Source organism: Halichoerus grypus, chromosome 6, assembly GCF_964656455.1.
Source record: "Halichoerus grypus chromosome 6, mHalGry1.hap1.1, whole genome shotgun sequence".
NCBI lineage: Eukaryota > Metazoa > Chordata > Mammalia > Carnivora > Phocidae > Halichoerus > Halichoerus grypus.
The window spans coordinates 100,737,975-100,761,015 of NC_135717.1; the positions used below are offsets into that span (position 1 = coordinate 100,737,975).

The 23,041-nt window shown below is 36.7% G+C and overlaps 1 protein-coding gene and 1 pseudogene across 4 annotated transcripts in view; both read left to right on the top strand.

Annotated features, from left to right (window-relative positions):
• BMAL2 (basic helix-loop-helix ARNT like 2) overlaps positions 1 to 16,592 on the top strand; it is a 101,618-nt gene extending 85,026 nt beyond the window's left edge. For all 4 annotated transcript variants that reach the window (XM_036080214.2, XM_036080218.2, XM_036080217.2 and 1 more), the window contains 5 exons: positions 225 to 283; positions 1,025 to 1,133; positions 12,980 to 13,058; positions 14,704 to 14,812; positions 16,165 to 16,592. In XM_036080214.2, coding sequence (XP_035936107.1) covers positions 225 to 283; positions 1,025 to 1,133; positions 12,980 to 13,058; positions 14,704 to 14,812; positions 16,165 to 16,298 — 490 coding nt within the window. In that variant the 3' untranslated portion in view covers positions 16,299 to 16,592. The remainder of the gene's footprint in view (positions 1 to 224; positions 284 to 1,024; positions 1,134 to 12,979; positions 13,059 to 14,703; positions 14,813 to 16,164) is intronic.
• Positions 16,593 to 21,613: 5,021 nt separating this feature from the next.
• On the top strand, positions 21,614 to 22,737 carry LOC144382124 (secreted frizzled-related protein 3 pseudogene; annotated as a pseudogene).
• The last annotated feature ends 304 nt before the right edge of the window (positions 22,738 to 23,041 follow it).

The window sequence follows — 23,041 nt, forward strand, 5'->3', positions numbered from 1 at the left end:
GAGTTTGCAACTGTGAGCAAATGTACTTCATAGGGTAATAGGGCATTGGGCAAATGCCCTGGTACTTAGCACATCAATACCTTGCTCTCTGGTGGTGACATTAACAGTGTGTATATATAAAACAAAAAGGCCAAGAATTGATAAGTACGCAGAGCTTTAATGTAGTGGCTTTCACAATTTCCTTCACTTAAAAAAAAATCACCTATGGTGTTTCTTAATTCTAGGGGACATAGTGAGATGAGAGAAGTGTCATTACTTCCTTGTAGCTCTCAATCATCAGAAGGTAAGCTTAGTTTTAAATGATGGATATTTATTACTAGGACTGTTGTTATTGTTACCATCTTTTTCTGTCTTGGAGAAGGAAACATTTCAAGGCAAAATTGCAAAGACTTCTATGGCTTAAATTATCCTTTTCAGAATTTCTACAGTACTTTGAACACACTTCCATTATAATCTTATATCCTATTGCAATTAGTTGTTTGTTCAACTGGCCTGCCACTAGACTGAGTTCAAGAGTAGAAATGGTATTTTATCCATTATCTATCCCTAGAAGTTCCTTGTAGTTTGTGTTACTCAGTACATATCTGTTGGGTAAATTAATGGAAAACATTAAGGGGGAGTTTTTGCTTATCTTGATTTTCCACCACAAGAATATTTTAATGCATTACTTGTATAAATAAAAATAGAAATATTAAGGAATATTAAAAAATAAAGCAGTATTGCTCTGGCTTTAGTGTGGAGATTAAAATGGGAAGGAAATATCCGTACTCAAGGGTTACAGGTTATAAATGTACCCTCAATGATGTTATACACATTTGATTCCTATCATTCTTCATATGCATTTTAAACCATCATGAGTTATGTTTGTAATGCAAGCATGAATGGTTAGAACATTTTAGGATGTAGCTATTTCTTTTAAAGAGGGAAATAGGAAGTATATTAGAGTTGAAAAAAATAATAATAACCAAAGTTATATATACATTTTTAAAGTCTTCTTTGAATTTTTCCTTTCGTTATTATTTAGAATCCTCTAAACAGTCTTGTATTAGTGTGCCTGGAATGTCTACAGGAATAGTACTTGGTGCTGGGAGTATTGGAACAGATATTGTAAATGAAGTCCTGGATTTACAAAGGTAAAGTTTTATTGCTGCATATATTTTCACAAGTGAAATTATTATATTTATAAAACCAATATTCAAAAATCAGTAAGTTTCCTATATGCAAACAATAGCTAGTTCAATAATATAATGAAAGAGAAGATCATTTTTACAGTAGCAACAAAAAAGCTAAGTATTTAGAATTATATGAAAACAAATTATTAATGCTACAAACTATATGAACTATATGAAAACAAATTGTTAATGCTACAAAGGTTCATAAAAGATGACTTGAATAACTTTCTGTATAGTTGTTTTTCAATGGGAAGACTCAATACTGTAAAGATGTCAGTGTTTGTTAAGCTCATCTATGAATTCAGTGTGAATCCAGTCAAAATGGCATCTTGCATTTGTTTTTTAGAATCCAACAAATGATACTAACCACATTGAGGAAAATTCTAAAAACTAAAAGTAATAGAATGAGATTAACCCTAACAGATACTAAAATATAAAGCTACAGTCACTAAAACATTTCAGTACAACCCACAAATAGATTAATGGGAAAGAATAGATTTTAGAAATAGACACATATGGGAATTTATTATATGGTAAAAGTGGCATTTCAAGTCAGTGAGGGGAAATGGATTAAACAATTAAGGGCATTATAATAACTCTATAACTATTTGGGGGAAAAAAGGCTGAACACCAACTTTATTCTTTATATTAAAATAAATTTCAGATAAACCAAAGAGTTCAAAGTAAAATTTAAAAACTATAGAAATATTTCAAGAACAGAGATATGAGTTTTTATAATCTTAGTTTAGAATGTCCTTTCTAAACATCACAAAAAATCCAGAATTCATAAAGAAAAAAGTTGATAAATTATATAAAGTTTCAAAACTTAAGCTAATAACCATTATGACAAAGGTAAAAGATTAATAAATTGCAAAAAATGTGTCATGTGATAAAATGGACTTAATATAGCTTCCTATATGAAGTTTTATAGTATAAGGAATAAAGTTATTAAGCTATTTAAACTTTATAAATAAACTATAATTTTATTAACTTTTATTTATATTAAACTTTATATAAAGCATAAATTATTAAGTATTAATATTAAATTATTAAGTAATTTTTAAAAATAGCTCAATAAAAAGTTGGAGAATAGAATAGAAAAAAATTATAAATGGTCAAGAACCTTCAACAATTGTTCAACCCTCACTGGGTATTGTAGGTAAGTGATGAATCACTGAATTCTACCCCAGAAGCCAATATTGCACTGTATGTTAACCAACTAAAATTAAAACAAAACAAAATAAAAACAGAAAACAATTGCTCAACCCCACTCATAGTTACAAATATATACAGCTGACCCTTGAACAACATGGGGATTGGGGATATCAACCACCTTGCCAGTCAAAAATCTGCATATAGGGGCGCCTGGGTGGCTTAGTCGTTAAGCGTCTGCCTTCAGCTCAGGTCATGATCGCAGGGTCCTGGGACTGAGCCCCGCATCGGGCTCCCTGCTCAGCGGGAAGCCTGCTTCTCCCTCTCCCACTCCCCCTGCTTGTGTTCCCTCTCTCACTATGTCTCTGTCTGTCAAATAAATAAATAAAATCTTTAAAAAAAAAATCTGCATATAACTTCTGACTCCCCCAAAATTTAACTACTAATAGCCTACTGTTGACTAGTCTTACCAATAACATAAACAGTCAATTAACACATATTTTGTATGTTATATGTATTGTATGCTCTATGCTTACAATAAAGTAAGCTAGAAAAAGAAAATACTGAGAAAAATCATAAGGAAGAGATTCTGTTCCAAGATGGTGACATGAGAAGACCCTGAATTCATCTCTGCCACAGACACACCAAATCTACACCTATTTATAGAGCAGTTTCTCCTGAAGAAGAACTGAGGGCTGACTGAAGAGCTTCTGTACAAGTGAAGATATAGAGACCACATAAAGAATGGTAAGAGAAATACAGACACTGTAACAAAGGGGAAAAGGGAATCCCCACTCCTGACACTGCAAACAGCAGTGGGAAGGAATAGTACTGAGGGATTATGAGCAGATTTGTCTGCCATGGGACACACACAAAAAAGCACGATTTAGAAGAGCAACTAGAATATACAGGAACCAGCCTGGAACTCTGTCAAAATAGCAAGGGAGCTGCTGAAACTCTGTCCAGGTCAGAGGGGCTGGCTGCCCCAGTTTACATTCACCATCTACCCTGAGAGTGTGGATGGGAGCAGGGTCCTATATGCACATGCTAGCTGGCCTATTGCTTCAGTGAGCCCCATGCCCCTAGCCCACGCAAGCCCTGCTGTCCCACCAAGGTGGTCCCAGTATAGTACATACTAGGACACACCTGGTCAGTGCTCACTACAGCTCCAGCTGTCTTGCAAAGATGACACAGGTGCAAAGTACCCCCAGAATACTCCAGGCCTGAACCACTTCCGTTCCACATGACTTGCTAGGGCACCCCTGGTGCAGGCATTCTGGGACCACCTGGCTCATACTGCATTAGCTCCAGACACTCCATCAGGGTGCCCTCTTTCCAGTGTGTCCCAGGACCCTCAGGCCCAGCCCTGCCTTGTTTCCAGCCACTCTGCCAGGCTACCCTCTGTGTGGAGAGCCCCAGTAACCTGCAGCTTGTACTGCCTCATCTCTGCTGTTCTGCCAGGGCACCCTCGGTGCAAAGAGCCCTGGGGCTATGCTGGCCCATGACCTCTTTAGCTCCCGCTATCCCACCAGTGCAGCCCTAGCACAGAGTGCCCTGGGATCCCCACCCAGGCTAGCCCTAGCTCTAGCCAGTCAGCAAAAGTCACCAGGCTCAGTCTACACAGGGGACCATACACAAGCCCATTCCTTCAAGTTTAGGAGAAGTATCTATTCCACCTAATTCATGGAAACAAAAACAGTAAGTCGGTCAAAATGAGAAGACAGAAATATGCACCAAACCAAACAACAAGACAAAATCCTAGGAAAAAAAGTAAATGGAGATACCCAATCTATCTGATAAAGAGTTCAAAGTAATGATCAAAAAGATGCTCACTGGACTAGAAAGAAGAGTGGATAAACTTAGTGAGAACTTCAACAAATTAATAGAAAATATTAAAATAATCAGAATTGAAGAATACAATGACAGAAATGAAAAATACAATGGGGGGAATCAATAGTAGATTAGCAGATGCAGAAGAATGGATCACTAATTTTGAAGACAGGGTAATGGAGAGCATCCAAGCTGAATAGCAAAAAGAAAAAAGAATTTAAAAAATGAGGACAGGTTAAGGGATCTCTTGGACAACATCAAGTGAACAAACATTTACATCATAAGGATCCCAGAAGGAGAAGAGAGAGAGTAGAGGGCAGAAAACTTATTTGAGGAAGGAAATACTGCTAAAAACTTCCCTAACCCGGGGAAGGAAACAGATAACAAGATAAACCCAAGGAAGTCCACACCATGACCCAATATCTTTTGTTTTTGGTGTTTAAAATTATTAAGAGAGGATTTTAAAAGCAGGAGGAGAGAAGCAACTAGAAATGTTTAAGGGAAACTCCATAAGGCTATGAGCTGATTTTTCACCAGAAAATTTGCAGGCCAGAAGAGAGTGGCATGATATATTCAAGTGCTGAAAGGAAAAAAACCTACAACTAAGAATATTCCACCCAGCAAGATTATCATTAAAAATTAAGGAGAGGTAAAGAGTTTCCCAAACACAAGTTAAAGGATTTCACCACTGCTAAACTGGCCTTACATGAAATCTTAAAGAGAATTCTTTAATCAGAAAAGGCCGTAAGGAAATTACAAAAGGAAAAAATTTCACTGGTTAAAAAATATACACAGTAAAGGTAGTAGGTCAACCACTTATAAAGCTAGTATGATGGTTAAAAAACAGAAGTAGTAAAATCAATTACATCAACAAAAATTAGTTAAGGGATACACAAAGTTAAAAGATGTAAAATATGCTGTCCTATACATAACATGCGAAGGGGGGAGTAAAAATGTAGTGCTTTTAGACTGTTGAACTTAGGAAACCATCAACTTAATACAGACTGCTATATACTTTGGATGTTACATGTGAAACTCATGGTAACCACAAGCCAAAAATGCATAATAGATACGGAGAAAATTAAGAGAAAGGAATCCAAGCAAACATTAAAGAAAGTCATCAAATTACAAGGGAAAGGAGCAAGAGAAAAAAGGAACAAAGAACAACCAGAAATAAGTGAACAAAATGACAATAAGTACATACTTATCCATAATTACTTTAAACGTAAATGAGCTACATGCTCCAATCAAAAGACATAGGGTGACACAATAGATTAAAAAAAAAAAATAGACCTATCTATATGCTGCCTATAAAAAACTCAATTCAGAGCTAAAGACACATACAAACTGAAAGCAAAGGGATGGAAAAAGATATATCATGCAACTGGAGGCAGAGAAAAAAAGCTGGGGTAGCAATAGTTATATTAGACAAAATAGACTTTAAAACAAGGACTATAGCAACAGATATAGAAGGCTATTACAGGGGCGCCTGGGTGGCTCAGTCGGTTAAGCGGCTGCCTTCGGCCCAGGTCATGATTCCAGGGTCCTGGGATTGAGCCCCACGTTGGGCTCCCTGCTGAGTGGGGAGCCTGCTTCTCCCTCTCCCTCTACCTGCCACTTCCCCGGCTTGTACTCTCTCTCTCTAATAAAAAATAAAAAATCTTTAAAAAAAAAAAAAGAAGGCTATTACATAATAATAAAGGGATCAATCCAAGAAGAGGATATGATAATTGTAAATTTCTATGCACCCAACATAGGAACACCTAAATATATAAAGAAAATATTAACAGACATAAAGGGGGAAGTTGACAGTAATACAATAGTAGGGGACATTAACACTCCACTTACATCAATGAATAGATCATCAAAACAGAAAAACAACGAGGAAACAATCACTCTGAATGACACATTAGGCCAGATGGACATAAAAAATATATACAGAGCATTCCATCACCAAATAGCAGAATACACATTCCTTTTAGATGCAGAGGGAAACTTCTCAAGGATAGATCACATGCTGGTCCACAAAAGAAGTCTCAATAAATTTAAAGAAACTAAAATTATATTGAGCATCTTTTCTAACTACAACAATAGGAAACTGGACATCAGTTACAAAAAACAAAACAAAACAAAACCCTGAAAAAAACACAAACTCATGGAGACTACACTACATGCTAAACCACCAGTGGGTAAATGAAGAAATCAAAAAGGAAAGAAAAAAAAATACCTGGAAACAATGGAAAATAGAAACACTACAGTTCAAAATCTTTGGGACACAGCAAAAACAGTTCTAAGAAGGAAGTGATACAAGCCTTCCTCAGGAAACAAGAAAAGTCTCAAACAATGTAACCTTCCATATAAAGGAACTAAAAAAAGGACAAAATCCAGAGTTAGTAGAAGGAAGGAAAAAATAAAGACTAGTGTGGAAATAAATGAAAGAGAGACTAAAAAAATCTATTAAAAGATCAATGATTAAAAGATCAATGAAATTAAGAGTTGATTCTTTAGAAAGATAACAAAATTAATAAACCTTTAGCCAGACCCATCAAGAAAAAAGAGAGGACTCAAAATCAGAAATGAAAGAGAAGTTGCAACCTACACTGCAAAGGATTGTAAGAAACTACTGTGAAAAATTATATGCCAACAAATTGAATAACCTAGAAGAAATAGATAAATTCCTAGAAACATACAGTTTTACAAACTGAATCAGGAAGAAATAGAAAATCTGAACAGATCCATTACTAGAAATGAAATGGAATCAGTGATCAACAAACTGAAGTCCAGGACCAGATGGATTCACAGGTGAATTCTACCAAATGTTTAAAGAAGTGTTAATACCTATTTCCCTCAAGCTATTCCAAAAAATAGAAAAGAATGTTTCCAAGTTTATTCTATGAGGCCAGCATTACTCTCATACCAAAATAAGACAAAGATACTACAAAAAACCAAACAACACAAAAACCCTATATGCCACTATCTCTGATGAACGTAGATGCAAAAATCTTCAGGAAAGAATTAGCAAACCACATTCAACAATATATTAAAAGGACCATTGAACATGATTAAGTGGGATTTATTACAGGGATGCAGGGATGGTTCAATATTTGCAAGTCGATGAACTTGATACACCACAATAACAAAATGAATATAGAAATCATATGATCATCTTAACAGATACAGAAAAAGCATTTGACACAATTCAACATCCATTTATGCAAAAAACTCAGCAATGTGGGTTTAGAGGGTACATACCTCAACATAAATAAAAGCCATATATGAAAAAACCCAGAGCTGACATCATACTCAATGGTGAAAAATTGAGAGCTTTTCCTCTAAGACCAAGAACAAGAACATCCCCCCTCACCGAGTCTTAACCACAGCTACCAGACAAGAAAAAAAATAAAAGTCATCCAAATTGGTAAGGAAGAAGTAAAAGAGTTACATTTTTGCAGATGACATGGTACTATAGATAGAAAACACTAAAAACTCTTAGAATAAATGGATTCAGTAAGTTGCAGGATACAAAAATCAATATACAGAAATCTGTTGTTTCTATATCCTAATAACAAAGTAGCAGAAAGAGAAATTAAGCAAACAATTCCATTTACAATTACACTAAAAATAATAAAATATCTATGAATAAACTTAACTAAGGAGATGAAAGTTCTATACCTTGAAGAGTACAAAATATTAATGAAAGAAATTGAAGATGACACAAACAAATGGAAAGACATACCATGCTCATGGACTGGAAGAATATTAAAATGTCCATACTACCCAAAACAATCTATAGATTCAATACAATCTCTATTAAAATACCAATAGCATTTTTCACAGAACTAAAATCCTAAAATTTGTATGAAACCACAAAAAAATCCCAAATAGCCACAGCAATCTTGCGAAAAAAGAACAAAGTTGGAGGTATCATAATGTTAAATTTCAAGATATACTCTAAATCTATAATCAAAACAGTACGGTACTGGTGCAAATATAGACACATAGATCAACAGAACAGGATAGTACACCCAGAAATAAACTCATGATTATATGGTCAATTAATCGATGACAAAGGAGGGAAGAACATACAATGGGAAAAACAGTCTCTTTAATCAACAGTGCTGGGAAAACTGGATAGCTACATGGAAAAGAACAAGATTGGACCACTTTTCAGGGCACCTGGGTGGCTCAGTTGGTCAAGTGTCTGCCTTTGGCTCAAGTCATGATCCTGGAGTCCAGGGATGGAGCCCCACACCAGGCTCCCTGCTCAGTGGGGAGTTTGCTTCTCCCTCTGCCCCTCACCCCACTCGCGCTCTCTCTCTCTCTCTCAAATAAAGAAAAAAAATCTTAAAAAAAGATTGGACCACTTTCTTATATCATACACAAAAATAAACTTGAAATTGGTTAGAGACCTAAATGTGAGAACTGAAACCATAAAATTCTTAGAAAAAAAACATAGGCAGTAATCTCTTAGACATTGACCTTAGCAACATTTTTCTAGATATGTATTCTGAGGTAAGGGAAACAAAAACAAAAATAAACTACTGGTCGGGGGGCGCCTGGGTGGCTCAGTCGGGTAAGCATCTGCCTTTGGCTCAGGTCATGATCCCAGGGTCCTGGGACTGAGCCCTGCATCAGGGAGCCTCAGCAGAGAGCCCGCTTCTCCCTCTCCCTCTGCCTGCCACTCTGCCTACTTGTGCTCTTTCTCTCTGTCAAGTAAATAAATAAAATCTTAAAAAATACACTACTGGGACTACATCAAAATAAAAGGTTTTACACGGCAAAGAAAAGCATCAACAAAACTAAAAGGCAATCTACTGAATAGGAGAAGATATTTGCAAATGATATATCTAATAAGGGGTTAATATCCAAGGTAAAGAATGTATACAACTCAACACCAAAAAGACCCTAAACACCTCAATTTAAAAATGGGCAGAGGATCTGAATACACATTCTCCAAAGAACACATCCAGATGGCCAACAGACACATGTAAAGATGCTCAACATCACTCATCATCAGGGAAATGCAAATCAAAACCACAATGAGATACCACCTCACGCCTGTCAGAATGGCTAAAATCAAAAGACAAGAAATAGCAAGTGTTGGGGAGAATGTGGAGAAAAAGGAACCCACATGCACAGTTGGTGGGAATGTAAATTGGTGCAGCCATTGTGGAAAACAGTATAGAGGTTCCTCAAAAAATTAAAAATAAAAATACCAGGGCACCTGGGTGGCTCAGTCAGTTAAGTGTCTGACTCTTGGTTTCGGTTCAGGCCATGATCTCAGGGTCATGAGATCGAGCCCCCATTGGACTCCGTGCTCAGTGTGGAGTCTGCTTGAGATTCTCTCTCTCTGTCCCTCCCCCCACTTGCACACACACACTCTCTCAAATAAATAAAATATTTAAAAATAGAAATACCTATATGACCTGTTAATTCCTTTGCTGGGTAATCCCCAAAGAAAATGTAAACAGTAATTTGAAGGATACGTGCACCCCTATGTTTATTGCAGCATTAACAACAATAGCCAGGATATGGAAGCAACCTAAGTGTCCACTGATAGATGAATGGATAAAGTGTTATAATAGTGTTTACACAGTGGAGTATCCTGATCAATGGTTTGTCTGTGGTGCAATTATTGCTAAAAAGTGGTACACACACACACACACACACACACACACACTGGAATATTACTCAGCCATAAAAAAGGAATGCGGTCTTGCCATTTACAACATCATGGACCTAGTGGGTATTATACTAAGAGAAATAAGTCTGACAGAGAAAAATACCACAGGATTTCATTTATATGCAGAGTCTAAAAAACAAATGAACAAACAAAAAGCAGAAACAGAGCCATAAATGCAGAGAACTGATGATTGCCAGAAGGGAGAAGTGTGGTGGGACGGGCAAAATGGGTGAAGGGTAGTGGGAGGTACAGGCTTCCAGTTATAGAATGAATAAGTCAGGAGGATAAAAGGTACAACATAGGGAATATAGTCAATGGTATTGTAATAACATTGTATAGTGACAGATGGTAGCTACATTTTTGGTGAGCACAGCATAATGGATAGAGTTGTTGAATCACTATGTTGTATGCCTGAGACTAGTGTAACATTGTGTTTCAACTAAACTTTGACATAAAAAAAAGATGAAAATCATAAGATGTATTTACAGTACTGTATTTATCAAAGAAAATTCATGTAAAAGTGGACCCATGCAGTTAAAACACCTGTTGGTCAAGGGTCAACTGTATATACAAAATTAAACAATAAGGTGATGCTTTTTTCACTTACAAGATTGTCAAAGATTTGAAAGTTTCATAATACTCAATACTGGTGAGTGTAAGTGTGAGTGAGCAGTAACTCAAACTGTAGGAAATAAACTAATGCAACTACTCTGGAGGGCAATTCAACAGTACCTATAAAAATGTAAATGAATATCATCTTAGACTCAGAAATTCTATCCCAGGAGCAAATATTCTTACACAACTGTGCAAAGGTCTATGAATAAGACCATTCACTGCATGCCTGTTTACAGTAGTGATTCAAATATTTATCACAACCACAACTTGTTATAGCATACCCTTACAATGGAGTACTGTGCAACTGTTAAGAATTAGGTAGTTCTATTTATATTAATATGGAAAGCTCTTTACAATATAGAGTTAATAGAAAGCACAGGAATAGAAGAGTAGTATGTATAATAACTCACCTGTGTAAGAAAAAAATATACATGTTTATATATGTGAGTATGTGTATCTATAGGCCCATAATTATTCATCTAAAACCCTTGAGACTAGATAGTCCTTGAACCTAAAATTTCTTTGGATTTTAGAAAGATCTTGTTTTGGAATTTGAATTTTTTATTTATTTTTTTTTTTAAAGATTTTATTTATTTATTTGAGAGAGAGAGAGCACATGAGAGGGGGGAGGGTCAGAGGGAGAAGCAGACTCCCTGCCGAACAGGGAGCCCGATGCGGGACTCGATCCCGGGACTCCAGGATCATGACCTGAGCCGAAGGCAGTCGCTTAACCAACTGAGCCACCCAGGCGCCCTGGAATTTGAATTTTTTAAAGAGAGCAATTAGTTACATCATAGCAGCACCCCATAATCAATTAAATTAGTATTTATGCTTTGAGAAGTATTTACAGGTTAAATGATAAAATGTATGGGAGGAGAGGCAAAGAGTTTGGGGTACATACATTAAATAAGATTTGGAAAAGAATTATTGAAGCTGTTTGGTGGATATATGGTCTTTCATTTTATTATCTACTTTTATATCTTTTTGAAGTTTTCCATAATAAAAGTTTAAAGATCTATTTCTGGAGTGAATTTTTGTAAATATTAGCAGGGCAAAGTAGGATAAAACATTAGCCTCATCAGGTCAGATTTTGCTCAGGTCAGATCAATTAGTGATTTTGCTGCCACATCAATTATGGAAAATCTTTGTTTTCAAGGCCTTTTGGATTTTGGAATTGTAAAGAAAGAACCTAAAACTCCACAATCTATATAGAAAGTTGTTCAGACTAGTTTCTTCTCATATTTACACCTAGGTGTTGGAGGGTGGGAGATATAGAAGAGGGAAGAAAGTTTTGCTTTTTATTTTCTACCTTTTTGTAAGCCTGAATTTTTCAAGTTTTCATATTAAAAACTTTACATTGAAGAAAATCACTGGGACATTGTCATGTGACTACTGTCTGCCCAATTTTATTCAATACTGAATAGTTGCAATATGCTATATGCTTTAAGTATTGAAAGTATTATAAATCATATGTACAAGGATATGCATTTAACCCATCATACACTTTGATCATAAATTTCTTTACAACACTTAATATGTAAAACTGACAGTAGCATATAGTGAATTTTTAAATGCTCGAGTGTGTGGTTTGTACATTCTTGGTCTTTAATCCTATACTGACTTTCACTATAAGATCCAGGTTTCCTTCCAGATTTAAGGTTTTACAACTAAGTGACTTAAGTAATAAAAAACATTGTATCAGTGAAGGACATTTTATTTTTTTAATTGTGGTAAAATATATAAACAAAGTTTAGCATTTTCACCATTTTTAGGTATAGAGTTCGGTAGCATTAAGTACATTTACATCATTGCACAATCACCACCACCATCCATCTCTAGAACTTCTTTCACCTTGCAAAACTGAAACTCCTGTTAAACAATAACTTTCCATTTCCCTCCCGCCTTAGCCCCTGAAAATCACCGTTCTACTTTCTGTCTCTATGAATTTGACTACTCTAAGTAGCTCATGAGTGAATCCTATAGTATTTGTCCTTATATGATACTGTCAGTCTTGAAGAGACTAATATTGTCAATATTAACTCTTGAAGAGATTTATGATTAAAGCATAGGATTTTGTTTATGTTGTTTTGGGTTTTGTTGTTTATATACCTGGGCATGACTTACTATAGTAAAAATATGACATTTTTCATTTAAATAGGTTGCAGGATATTAGGAAGATTTCTTTACTCAGTTCTGTTTTATTAAGGAACTAATAAGGAATGGATTCTTGATGTGAATGCCTATTTTGAACTGTTATTTATTATTCCATTACTTTACCACATGCTGTAATAAGACAAGCAACATGATTTACTTAAGAGCTGTTACCTCAGAGTTTTATTGTTCCTATTTACCACAAGGTGTTTTTCAGCAGTCCATAGTAAAAAATAAACATGGCACTGAAAAAGTTAGTCTAATTGTGAAAACTGTCATGACATTCAGTCTCCTGTTTTTCACTGTATTTTTATCAGATTATGTATTTAGAGGAAAAATCATCTTAGGGAAAATTTTTATGTGTCACTTTTTGAAGGTTACAGTCTTCTTCCTCCCTTGATGACTCAAGTCCAACAGATTTAATGAAAGATTCTCATGCTATCAACTGCAGGAAAGTAAGTACAATAAGTAACATTCATGACGTAAGTGGGTGAAATTTGCTCCTTAATTATTTCTTTTGAGAAAAGATACCATCCTATAAAATGAACTCTTTCCATGTTTTCAGGAGGCAATGTAGAATAGTGGTTGACCGCAAAGTTGCTGGACACGTACTATCTGGGTCCACGTTGTGACTCAGACACTTACTGCTAGGTAACCTCAGACTTGTCATTTAAACTCTGTGCCTCAATTTCCTCATCTGTAAAATAGGGACAGTAATAGCACCAAACTCAGAGTGGTGTGTGAATTAAGTGATTTGATACAAAAACAAACAAAAACTTAACAGTGCCTGGTACATAATATGTGCTCAATAAATGGTAGCTATGATATTATTTTAATGGGTTCCAATTCAGTGGATTAAATGTACTCCTTATGGTCTGGAAAAAAAATTTTAATGCTATAAGCTACAAGTATTACATACTGTTTAATTCAATTTAACAAATACTATTTACATTGTTGCATATACAAAATTGACTAAACATAGTGGTAAATATCTGAAAGAGTCACATACAATATAGTTCTAATGTATCGCAGGCAACAAAAAGATCTAAAGTAGGCCTATAAACAAAGTGGTATAAAAAAAAAAAAAATAGGAGAAAAGAGAAATTAAATCTGACCAGGGACAAAAAGGAAATTGAAAAAAGAAAATTTTTTATACAAATGTCATGAGTCTTTTGGTCTAGTATTTAACTTTTTCTCATACATTTAGCCAGTGTTTATTAGGTACCCATTTTGTGCCAGACAATAGGCTAGAAGGAGGGAGTTAAGTCATTCTAACATAATCTCCAAGTAGTATACATTATGTAGACATTTTGTAGATCAAGTTCATCAACTTAATAAGACAATATAGGTAAATGATGTATTTTTTTTCCACCAAGCATTATTGCATTTATTTAGTGTTCAAAATAAGGTTTAAGACACCATACATTGCTTAAGGGTATTTATATAGATGCTAAAATTATAAAAGCAAAAAGAAAATTATTAACCTAAAACTCAAGATCGTGGTTACTTTAGCAGAAGAGAAAAGGGGATGTGATCAGAGGACAACTTCCAAGCTAATAAGTTGTCAGTAATATTATATTGGTAAATGATGTATGTTGATGAGCTACATGAACTATTGAATTGTTTGGCCTCTAACTGTGTAACAGTATGATAACTATTTGGTAAAAGCCTCTAGTTTAATCCATTTCCCACTCCAAAGTACTATTTCCCATTGTAGTTTCATGTGAGATAGTTTTACCATCATTTTTCTTAAAAACAAAGAGCTTTTCCTCCTTAATCCAAAACTTTTCCTTGTATAATGTACATTCAGTTACGGTTACAAACAATGTGGACTTTGGAGTCAGTGGATGGGTTAGAATAATGGCCCCAACACTTGGGCAAGCTATTAGCCTCTTTAGCCCTCGGATTCCTGACCTCACAGCCTTTGAAACATGAAATGAGGGGAAGCCTGTGGACTGGCACACGGTCCTCGGTGAATGCCAGTGGTCATAACGGTGAGGGCAGCGGGGGCATTGCCAGCAGGCCTACATCTGATCATTGCCAAGAGGTCTTCATTTCATTCAAGTAGGAACCTTACTATTTATTATTCTGTCTTTTCAGATGTCAAAAAAGGAGTTGATTCCACTAAATCCTTCTGAACTAGGCAAGCCAGAGGCTACAAGGCAAAACCAGAGTGCTGTTCCTCCCCATAGTCATGAGCCACTCCTTGGTAAGATTTCTTTGGCAACTGCCCGCCATTTTAGTTTTCCAAACACTTTCTTAATCATGATATTTTCAGACATAGGAGACTTCTAAAGCAAAGATTTTTAAAACTAAGATTTTTCCATTCAAAATCCTGAATACAATAATCATCCTCGACTTCAAGGTGGATGCTACTCAATGCACCGGTCATTAAAAATTCTGTTATCAACGGAATTAGTTATGGGTATTGTTAATACATACCATTTAAATAAAACTGAGGTACTTATATTTAGGGAAAAAATGTCCATTTCCAAGAATAAGAACTTTTAAATGTACTAATCATAAAGTGTTTAAGATGTAATTATTCACTTTAACTATGTTTATGTAGACTCAAACCAAGAAAACTGAAGTGACACAGTTTTACACCATCCATAACAGACATTGATCTACTGGAAATATATGTTAAAGAGAATCAAAGAACTTGAAAGAAACTGGACTTCAGCTTCACAGAGAGCCACATATTAATCATCTCAAATTCTATTGTACTTTGGAAGATTTCTAGAGAACTCTGGCTAATCTGTAGCTGTGTGTTAATCCAAGATTTCTAGATCCTCTTCCTTAGCTCTAACTTAAATCTTATTTCTGTGGTTTCTTCTTATTTCCTTTTTTCAATAAAAAATCTGGGTATTACCCCTTTTATAAGATTTTTCAGATTTTTGGAAGAGGATGCTTTTGTGCCAGCCTTCTCTTTCAGATTAAAGTAGTACAGTATTTTCACAAGGCAGATTAAAGTTAAGTTTATCCTTCCAGACTCTCTATAGACACATGCATAAATGCTGGCCCCTAGCTTCCAGCTGTCTGGGAGTCAGTACCTTTTAGTGCTGTTATTTTCTTTTCAAAAACTCATAGATCACCTCATTATGTGCATCAAATGAATTCTATGCAATTTCTCTGACAGCACATGGTTATAAAAATAGGTGACCCATTTAAAAATATATCAGCCTTCTGCAATTTAAGACCTATGCTTTGCCTTCAAAATTACATTGCATAGTATTCTAGCCTTGCGCTTTTTAGTTTTTTTAAGTTTTTATTTTAATTCCAGTTAGTTAACATACAGTGTAATATTACTTTCAGGTGTACAATATAGTGACTCATCAGTTACGTACAACACCGGGTGTTCATCGCAAGTGCACTCCTTCATCCCCATCACCTATCTCTCCCATCCGCCTGCCCCCCTCCCCTCTGGTAACCATCAGTTCTCTGTAATTAAGACTCTGTTGCTTGATTTCTCTCTTTTTTTTGCTTGCTTTGCCATTTTTAATGATATTTATCTTTTAACCTTCAAACATACTTACACGGATCTGTATTTTAATTTGGTAGGCGAAGGTGCCCAGCTGGATTTTGATGCCCTGTGTGACGACGACACAGCCATGGCCGCCTTCATGAATTACTTTGAAGCAGAGGGGGGCCTGGGAGACCCTGGGGACTTCAGTGACATACACTGGACACTCTAGCATTTGATTTTTAATTCTTACAAATTAGGAACGTGTTAAAGTATTTCACTGACAAAAAAAAAAAAACAACTATGATCTTCTGTACTGTATTGATACTGTTTTTATCTTTTATTCCTATTAATAGTCTACCAATTGTTATAGATGTGCACCTTACTTCCACAGCAGTAGGGGGAAATGTGATGTTTCCCTTCACAAAGAATGGCTCAGAGTTTCCTACAGACTCCTTTTCTCAGTGACATGGCGTAAAACCCACTAGTTGCTATCTTTTTGTTAAAATATTTCTCACCAAGAATATCACATATATCTTGTTTTGGTTTTATTTTCTGATGCAGTTCTTGAGTGTGGGGAATTTAATATGTTGACATTTTCCTGTGTCTAAGATTCATTTATAATGGATTTATAATAGTAGATTTGTAGAAGTTGGAGCATCTCTGTTTCTTGTACATTTCCTTAATTGAGGATAGGGCTTACACACTTTAAGAAAACTCTGAGCACTTGAACATTTAAAGAGATGGTACAGTTGGTAGTCATAATTGCAGTGAATCCTGTATTCAGTCATTGTAAACTTGGGCAAGCGTAAAGCCAGGATAGTTAGTTTGGTCAAGCACTGGAGATGGGCTTTAAGTGAGAGGATTTATTTAAAACTCAGGAAAAAATAATTTTTTTAAGGGACTTTCGACTGGGCTTTACAGAAAAGGAAAGATCTTGGGCCCTAGATCTTGGTAATTATCCTTTGCATGTAAGAATTATTGCTAATATAACCAATCAAGATTTTCATTACATATAAAACCAGTTGTTGGTACAGAAAATGTGCTTAGTGAAAGATTAGCCCTGGAGTAAAAACAAGCGCAGGCAGGTTAAGTGTCTTGTGTAAAGTCACAGTTAAATTCATATTTTTAAAATGTTTAATGTGTATAAATCCGTTTCCTTATACACATTTGGGAAAGCAATGGTCTCACTGGTTAAATGATTAGTTAACTGACCCAGGAACTAGTTGTGGCCTTCTAGAATAGGCAATTACAGTTACTGTTGCCTGTAACCAAAGGTAATTATACAAACGCTAAGTATAGTTTTGAAACTGAGGCAATAAGAAAGAATTTAAAAACCAATTTTCTAGCTATGATTACAAATTTGGAGATCAGTTTTTTAACTAATAATTGAGAGGTGGATTATACTGAGTACAAGAAGAATATTTAAAATCGTATACGTATGTCGACCTTGTTGAAGGTCATACTTTCATAATACCGTATGTTTTCATAGTTCTTTCTAGTTTACCAAGTGTGTTTTCATCTATTTTCTTTTGTGCCCCACAAATGAAAGTACAATAGGCTAGGAAGCTAATGGGGAAGCCGGAGGCTCAGCTGTGGAGGATCCAATGCAGTTCTCTTCCTCTATGTGGTGCTACACTCCAGCAGATATCTTTCCAAGCCTTGCCCCGAAACAAAGCATTATTTTGACCTTGCATATTTCTGTAGGCTGTACGTAATAGGTTAGAACTTTTGTCAAACAGGTTAATGGCAAACATACCCACAGGCAATAGTCCAAAAGCACACATTCCCTTCAGGTGGGACTTCTGCAGTAGCTACATGGGGAAGGATGTATTGGCACGTTGTCCTCCAGCTGATACAGGGTTCCCGCGATATTGGAGGGTCAGCACCACTCCCAGTTCTGGGACTGAGGTACATGCAGGTTTACAATAAGCCAGAGAAACCCTACAAGATGGGGGAGATTGGTTTGCAGCAGGCTAAGCATGATACTTTTAAGTTTGAAGAAGCAGGAACAGTCACATCTGTTCTGTAAGTCCGAGGCCGTACCAATGTAACAGTTTAGTGTCTAAACCATTGTGGGTTGGGCTTGGCCTCCAGAGTTGACCTAAGCCAGGGGTAGCAAGATGAGTCACTGTGGATGGATGGCTTTGAAAGCAGAGGGGCAAACCCTCCTGATCCAAGGATCTGGGAGGCAGAGTTTCTAGAGGCCATCGATGCCACGCACAGAAGCAGTTTTTTCTCTTTGCAAGAGGAAGGGTTAGTCAGTCCATAGGCCGGTGGGCAGATAGCCAATTGAAGGCTTTGATCCTTTAATAACCCACTCGAGTATTTTTCTGTAGATCTTGTCTGGACCCAGAATCCAATCCATGCAATGTAGGATAACTGTAGCTGTCCCATGTTTAGTGTTTTCTCCAAAGTGTGTTGCATTTATGCGGAATTGCTGTTAGGAGTGACAGATATTTTTATGGCTTACCCTATATTACTTTTTCTCCTACCCATTAATTTCCTGCATTTTGATGAAAAGCATCTACACATTGAATGAAATCATAAAAATATTCTAGTTCTGTCTTTTTTTTTTTCCCTAAGTCTAAGAACTACTTACAATAACATAGTGGAGTAGGGAAGAACCTAGAATCAGAAAGAGCCCGCTTGGCCTAAATTTAGCTGTGTGACCTCAAGGAAGCCATTTAAACACTCTGTATGTGCCTCAGTTTCCTCATCTGTCACAAGAGAACTTGATCTCTCAGTTTACTTCCAGTTCTGATTCTGTGATTCTGATCCACGGGACCTGAGCTTTAGGGTCAGACTCTAGAACTGTGTGGTCTCGTATGATAGCCACAGGCCACGTGTGGTTATTGAGCACTTGAAATGTAGCTCATGCAAATTGAGATAGACTGTAAATGTAAAATGCATACCAGATTTCATACATTTAGTATAAAAAGGGAGCATAAGATATCACATTAGCAGTTTTATAATGGGGCACCCGGCTGGCTCAGTCAGTGGAGCATGCGACTCGATCTCAGGGTCGTGAATTCCAGCCCCATGTTGGGCATAGAACTTACTCAAAAATAAATAAAAATTTAAAAATAAATATAAAAACTACCTTTTAAAAACAGTTTTATATTGATCATATACTCAAGTATTTTGGATATACTGAATTATATAAAACATTAACATTTTACTTTTTACTTTTTTAATGTGGCTACAAGAAAATTTTAAATTACCCATGTGGCATATATTATATTTCTATTGGACAGTGCTGCTCTAAAACATTTTATTAAGTGGATATTACTGAAGTAGACCAAAGGTTATACCATAGCTATGATATTTACCTCTAAGCTATGGTTTAAGGAACAATTGTTTATTGATCCTTGATTTAGTATAATCAAATAACTGTGAACCTCTATCCATGTGTCAAAATTTAAAACTTTTTTGAAACTAGTAAACCTGAAAATGTTATCAGTTCATTTCATTACATGATGATAACCTGAAATCAAATAAAACTTGGGGTATATGTTGACACCCTATTGCAGTCACTAAACCTGGAAATCCATTGAAAAATAGACAGGAAAATAGAGAATGGAGGCTTTTGGTAAATAAATGGGATTAAAATATTTCATTACAGTGTCATAGTGGGAAAACGCTATATTTATTAGTCCTATTCTTTGAGGAATTTCTATGGCATCTGGGCAGAGTAAATGAAATAACCACTACCTAGTTATTGGACCACGTTTAGTAGTGTCATTTCAGATTCTGCTCTAAAGAAGCCTCTACCACTCAGGTAAGTCATTGTTTGGCTCTGAAATTGGAAATTCAGATTTGCCAAGCGCAGTTATGAGAAGAGCAGGGGAAAGATCTAAAATGATCAGAAGCCATCAAGGAAAACGGCCAAGTGGCCACTAGGTGTCACTTTTCCATTTCTAGAGTGCTTTGTTTTCATTAATTTTTCCAAGTTGTACAGGGCCTAGGGGAGGCATTTATGACTTGTATTTAGATTAGGTCTGCCTCTCTGGTGTGGGTTATTTTATGAGAAATGCTTTTTAAGAGAAGTCTGGGAAGATGTTTCCCATATAATATAAGAACTTTGGTTTAAGATGCTTTCCAGATGTGGCTCCAGTAAAAGTTGACCATAGAAAGAAAACTTGTCTAACCTGGAATATGCTTTCTGAATTCACTTGAGAGTATATTGTATGTGTGTGTGTCACTGCTCCTACATTCCTGTGCTTAGCTCTGTTTTTTATACAATTTTTAGCTCTTTTCCAGTTTACTTGTTCTTGTCTGTATATTGGGATTTTTTAAATTTTTGTGGTAAGTAATGAAAAGAGTGAAATTAAACTATATTTTATAATAATTACTAGTTTGAAGTTTTTTAAACTTATTAAACCTCCTCCAAAAAAGTTATCTCCTTAACTACTTTCTAAAGTGGAAACATAGACTAGACCATCCAATCTTCTCAAAGCACTAGGCAGAGAGCTGTACTGAACTACATTAGTCTGTCTGTATTCGTGTGTGTTTGTGAGGGTCCACTAACTGCTGTAACCATCCTCTCGTCCACAGTGCCACTCAGAACTTCCCAGTGCATGTTGTTCTTCTACGTGGCAATCTCAGTGGAAAGAGAGCTTCTCTATTTCCTAGTAGTTCACACAAAAATGTCCATTGTTTGGGCCTTTGGGTCAACTTGGTTCACATAGATTTTCCTGAGGTCACCAGGCTGGAATACACAGATTGGCCGGGTTTTGGTTACATGCCCAAACCTGTTTTTTGGTTTTTTTTTTTTTTTTTAATTTTATTTATTTATTTGACGAGAGAAACACAGCGAGAGAGGGAACACAAGCAGGGGGAGCGAGAGAGGGAGAAGCAGGCTTCCCGCGGAGCAGGGAGCCCGATGCGGGGCTCGATCCCAGAACCCCGGGATCATGAGCTGAGCTGAAGGCAGACGCTTAACGACTGAGCCACCCAGGCGCCCCCCAAACCTGTATTTTAAAGGCATCCTTGAAAGGGAAAGGATGTCAAAAATAGCCAGCTGCCTGACATTCTAGGGCCAATGGAAAGAACGGGGACATGTGCAGCAAGGACAATGGAAAACTTGTAATTTATGATGGTTGAGGATTTCAGAGGATTGTGGGGTTAGCTATGTGAACCTGGAGTCTTGTTTTTGGTTGTTCTTGGGGAGGGGGGCAGTGAGAGGATAGTGAGTAGCAGCAAGGTGTGTCATGTGTTCTTAACATTGGTCATCTTTTTTAATACCTAGCCACCAGATGCTTTGGAGGACTCTGTCTATGGCTTCAGTCAGTGTGTGTTTAGAGACTCCATAAAGAGTTGTCTTAAGTTCTTGTCCAGCTGTGTGTCTCTGGCGTAGGATGTATTTTCTTAGGCAGTCCTAGTTCTTAAGCTCACATTTAGGTAGTATTTTCCACATTTATTCTTGTCCATGAGGAAATCAGTCCCATTTTACCTTGTGAGTAAATATGTCACTTTTTTTTTGTGATAATTTTTTTCTTTAAAAGACAACACTAAAATGAGAAGGCTAGATTATGGAGATTTATAAGTTAATGGAACTCTTGAAAAATCTCATTTAGTCCAGCTCAAAATGTGATATAGGAAGATCCTGAATCTACCTCCTCTCACGGACAGACGAATCTACAGTGGGTGAGAGGAGAGAGTGAAGCAGGCCTCTCAGTCCTTGACACTGCTGCATCCTACCCCATCCTGCCACGATCATGGTCTGCGTTAGTCTAGGACAGATGCTACATGGGCTGGGCTTGGGCTGCTTGCCCTGGCTGTGCTCTGCCTGCTGTGGATTCCTGGGACCAGCCTGCAGCCTGCGAGCCTGTCTGCACCCCTACCCTAGCACACAACAAAGATATCCAACCACTTGCGCCACAGTACCCAGACCAATGCCATCCTGGCCACTGAGCAGTTTGAAGGTCTGCTGGGCACCGCCAGAAGCCCATATCTGCTCTTACTCTGTGCCATGGACATATTCATCTGCACCATTCCTTCCAACAAGAGCACATTAAGTTCTGCAAGTCTATGTGCAAGTAGGCCCAGAGGCCTGCAAGCCCATCTTCATCAGGTAAGCCACCTGTGGTCTGAGAGCCACGCCTACAAGGAGCTGCCATTTATGACTGGGACACGTACATCTTTCACAAGGCCATCATCACCATGGACAGAGTGAATTTCCTATGCATCCTAGTAATGGAAACTGTAGAGGGGCAAGCAGTGAATACTGCAAATGTAAACCTATTTGGGCTACACAGAGGACCTAGTTGCAAAGCAATTATAACTATGTCATTCAGGGAGGCTAAAGGTAAGGGATAAAGACCAAATGCCATGGTGTGACTGCACTAATTGGGGTGAAGGAGCTTCTAAGGGCTTCTCTAATAAACATTGCAAGCACACCATTAACCTTTACACCAATTCTGGCTGCCTATGTCCTCATTCATATTAATGAGTAGTATATCATTACGTGTTATGAAGGTGAGTGATGCTCCAGATTACTCTTGGTGGAAAAATATTGCTGAGAAATGGAAGGGTCAACTTTGTAAAAAAGTTAAGCACTGGGATATGAAGCTCTGTCATCTTAGAGTAAAAGTGATTCTAGCCATAGTAATTCCACTCCGAGTCAGACATCTGGCAGGAACTCTAACCCCCTACAAGCACACAGCTAAACCCTGAAAGGCAAGAACAACAGTGAACTTCATATGAAGACTTGCATTGCTGGACTAGTGAAGGAAAATTGTACTGTTGAACATGATAATCTGTTATTTACCATATAAATGGGTATTACCTCTGCTTTTCTCTTTTTTTCTTCCCTTTTTTGTAGTCTGAGTTTGGATCCTTAAATATAATATACATATTCAACTTAACAACAAAAAATACAATTTATAGCTAAATTGTGAAAAGTTAAAGACAAGGGGAGAATCTTAAAAGCAGTGAGGAAAACAAATTGTTACATACAAGGGAACCCCCATA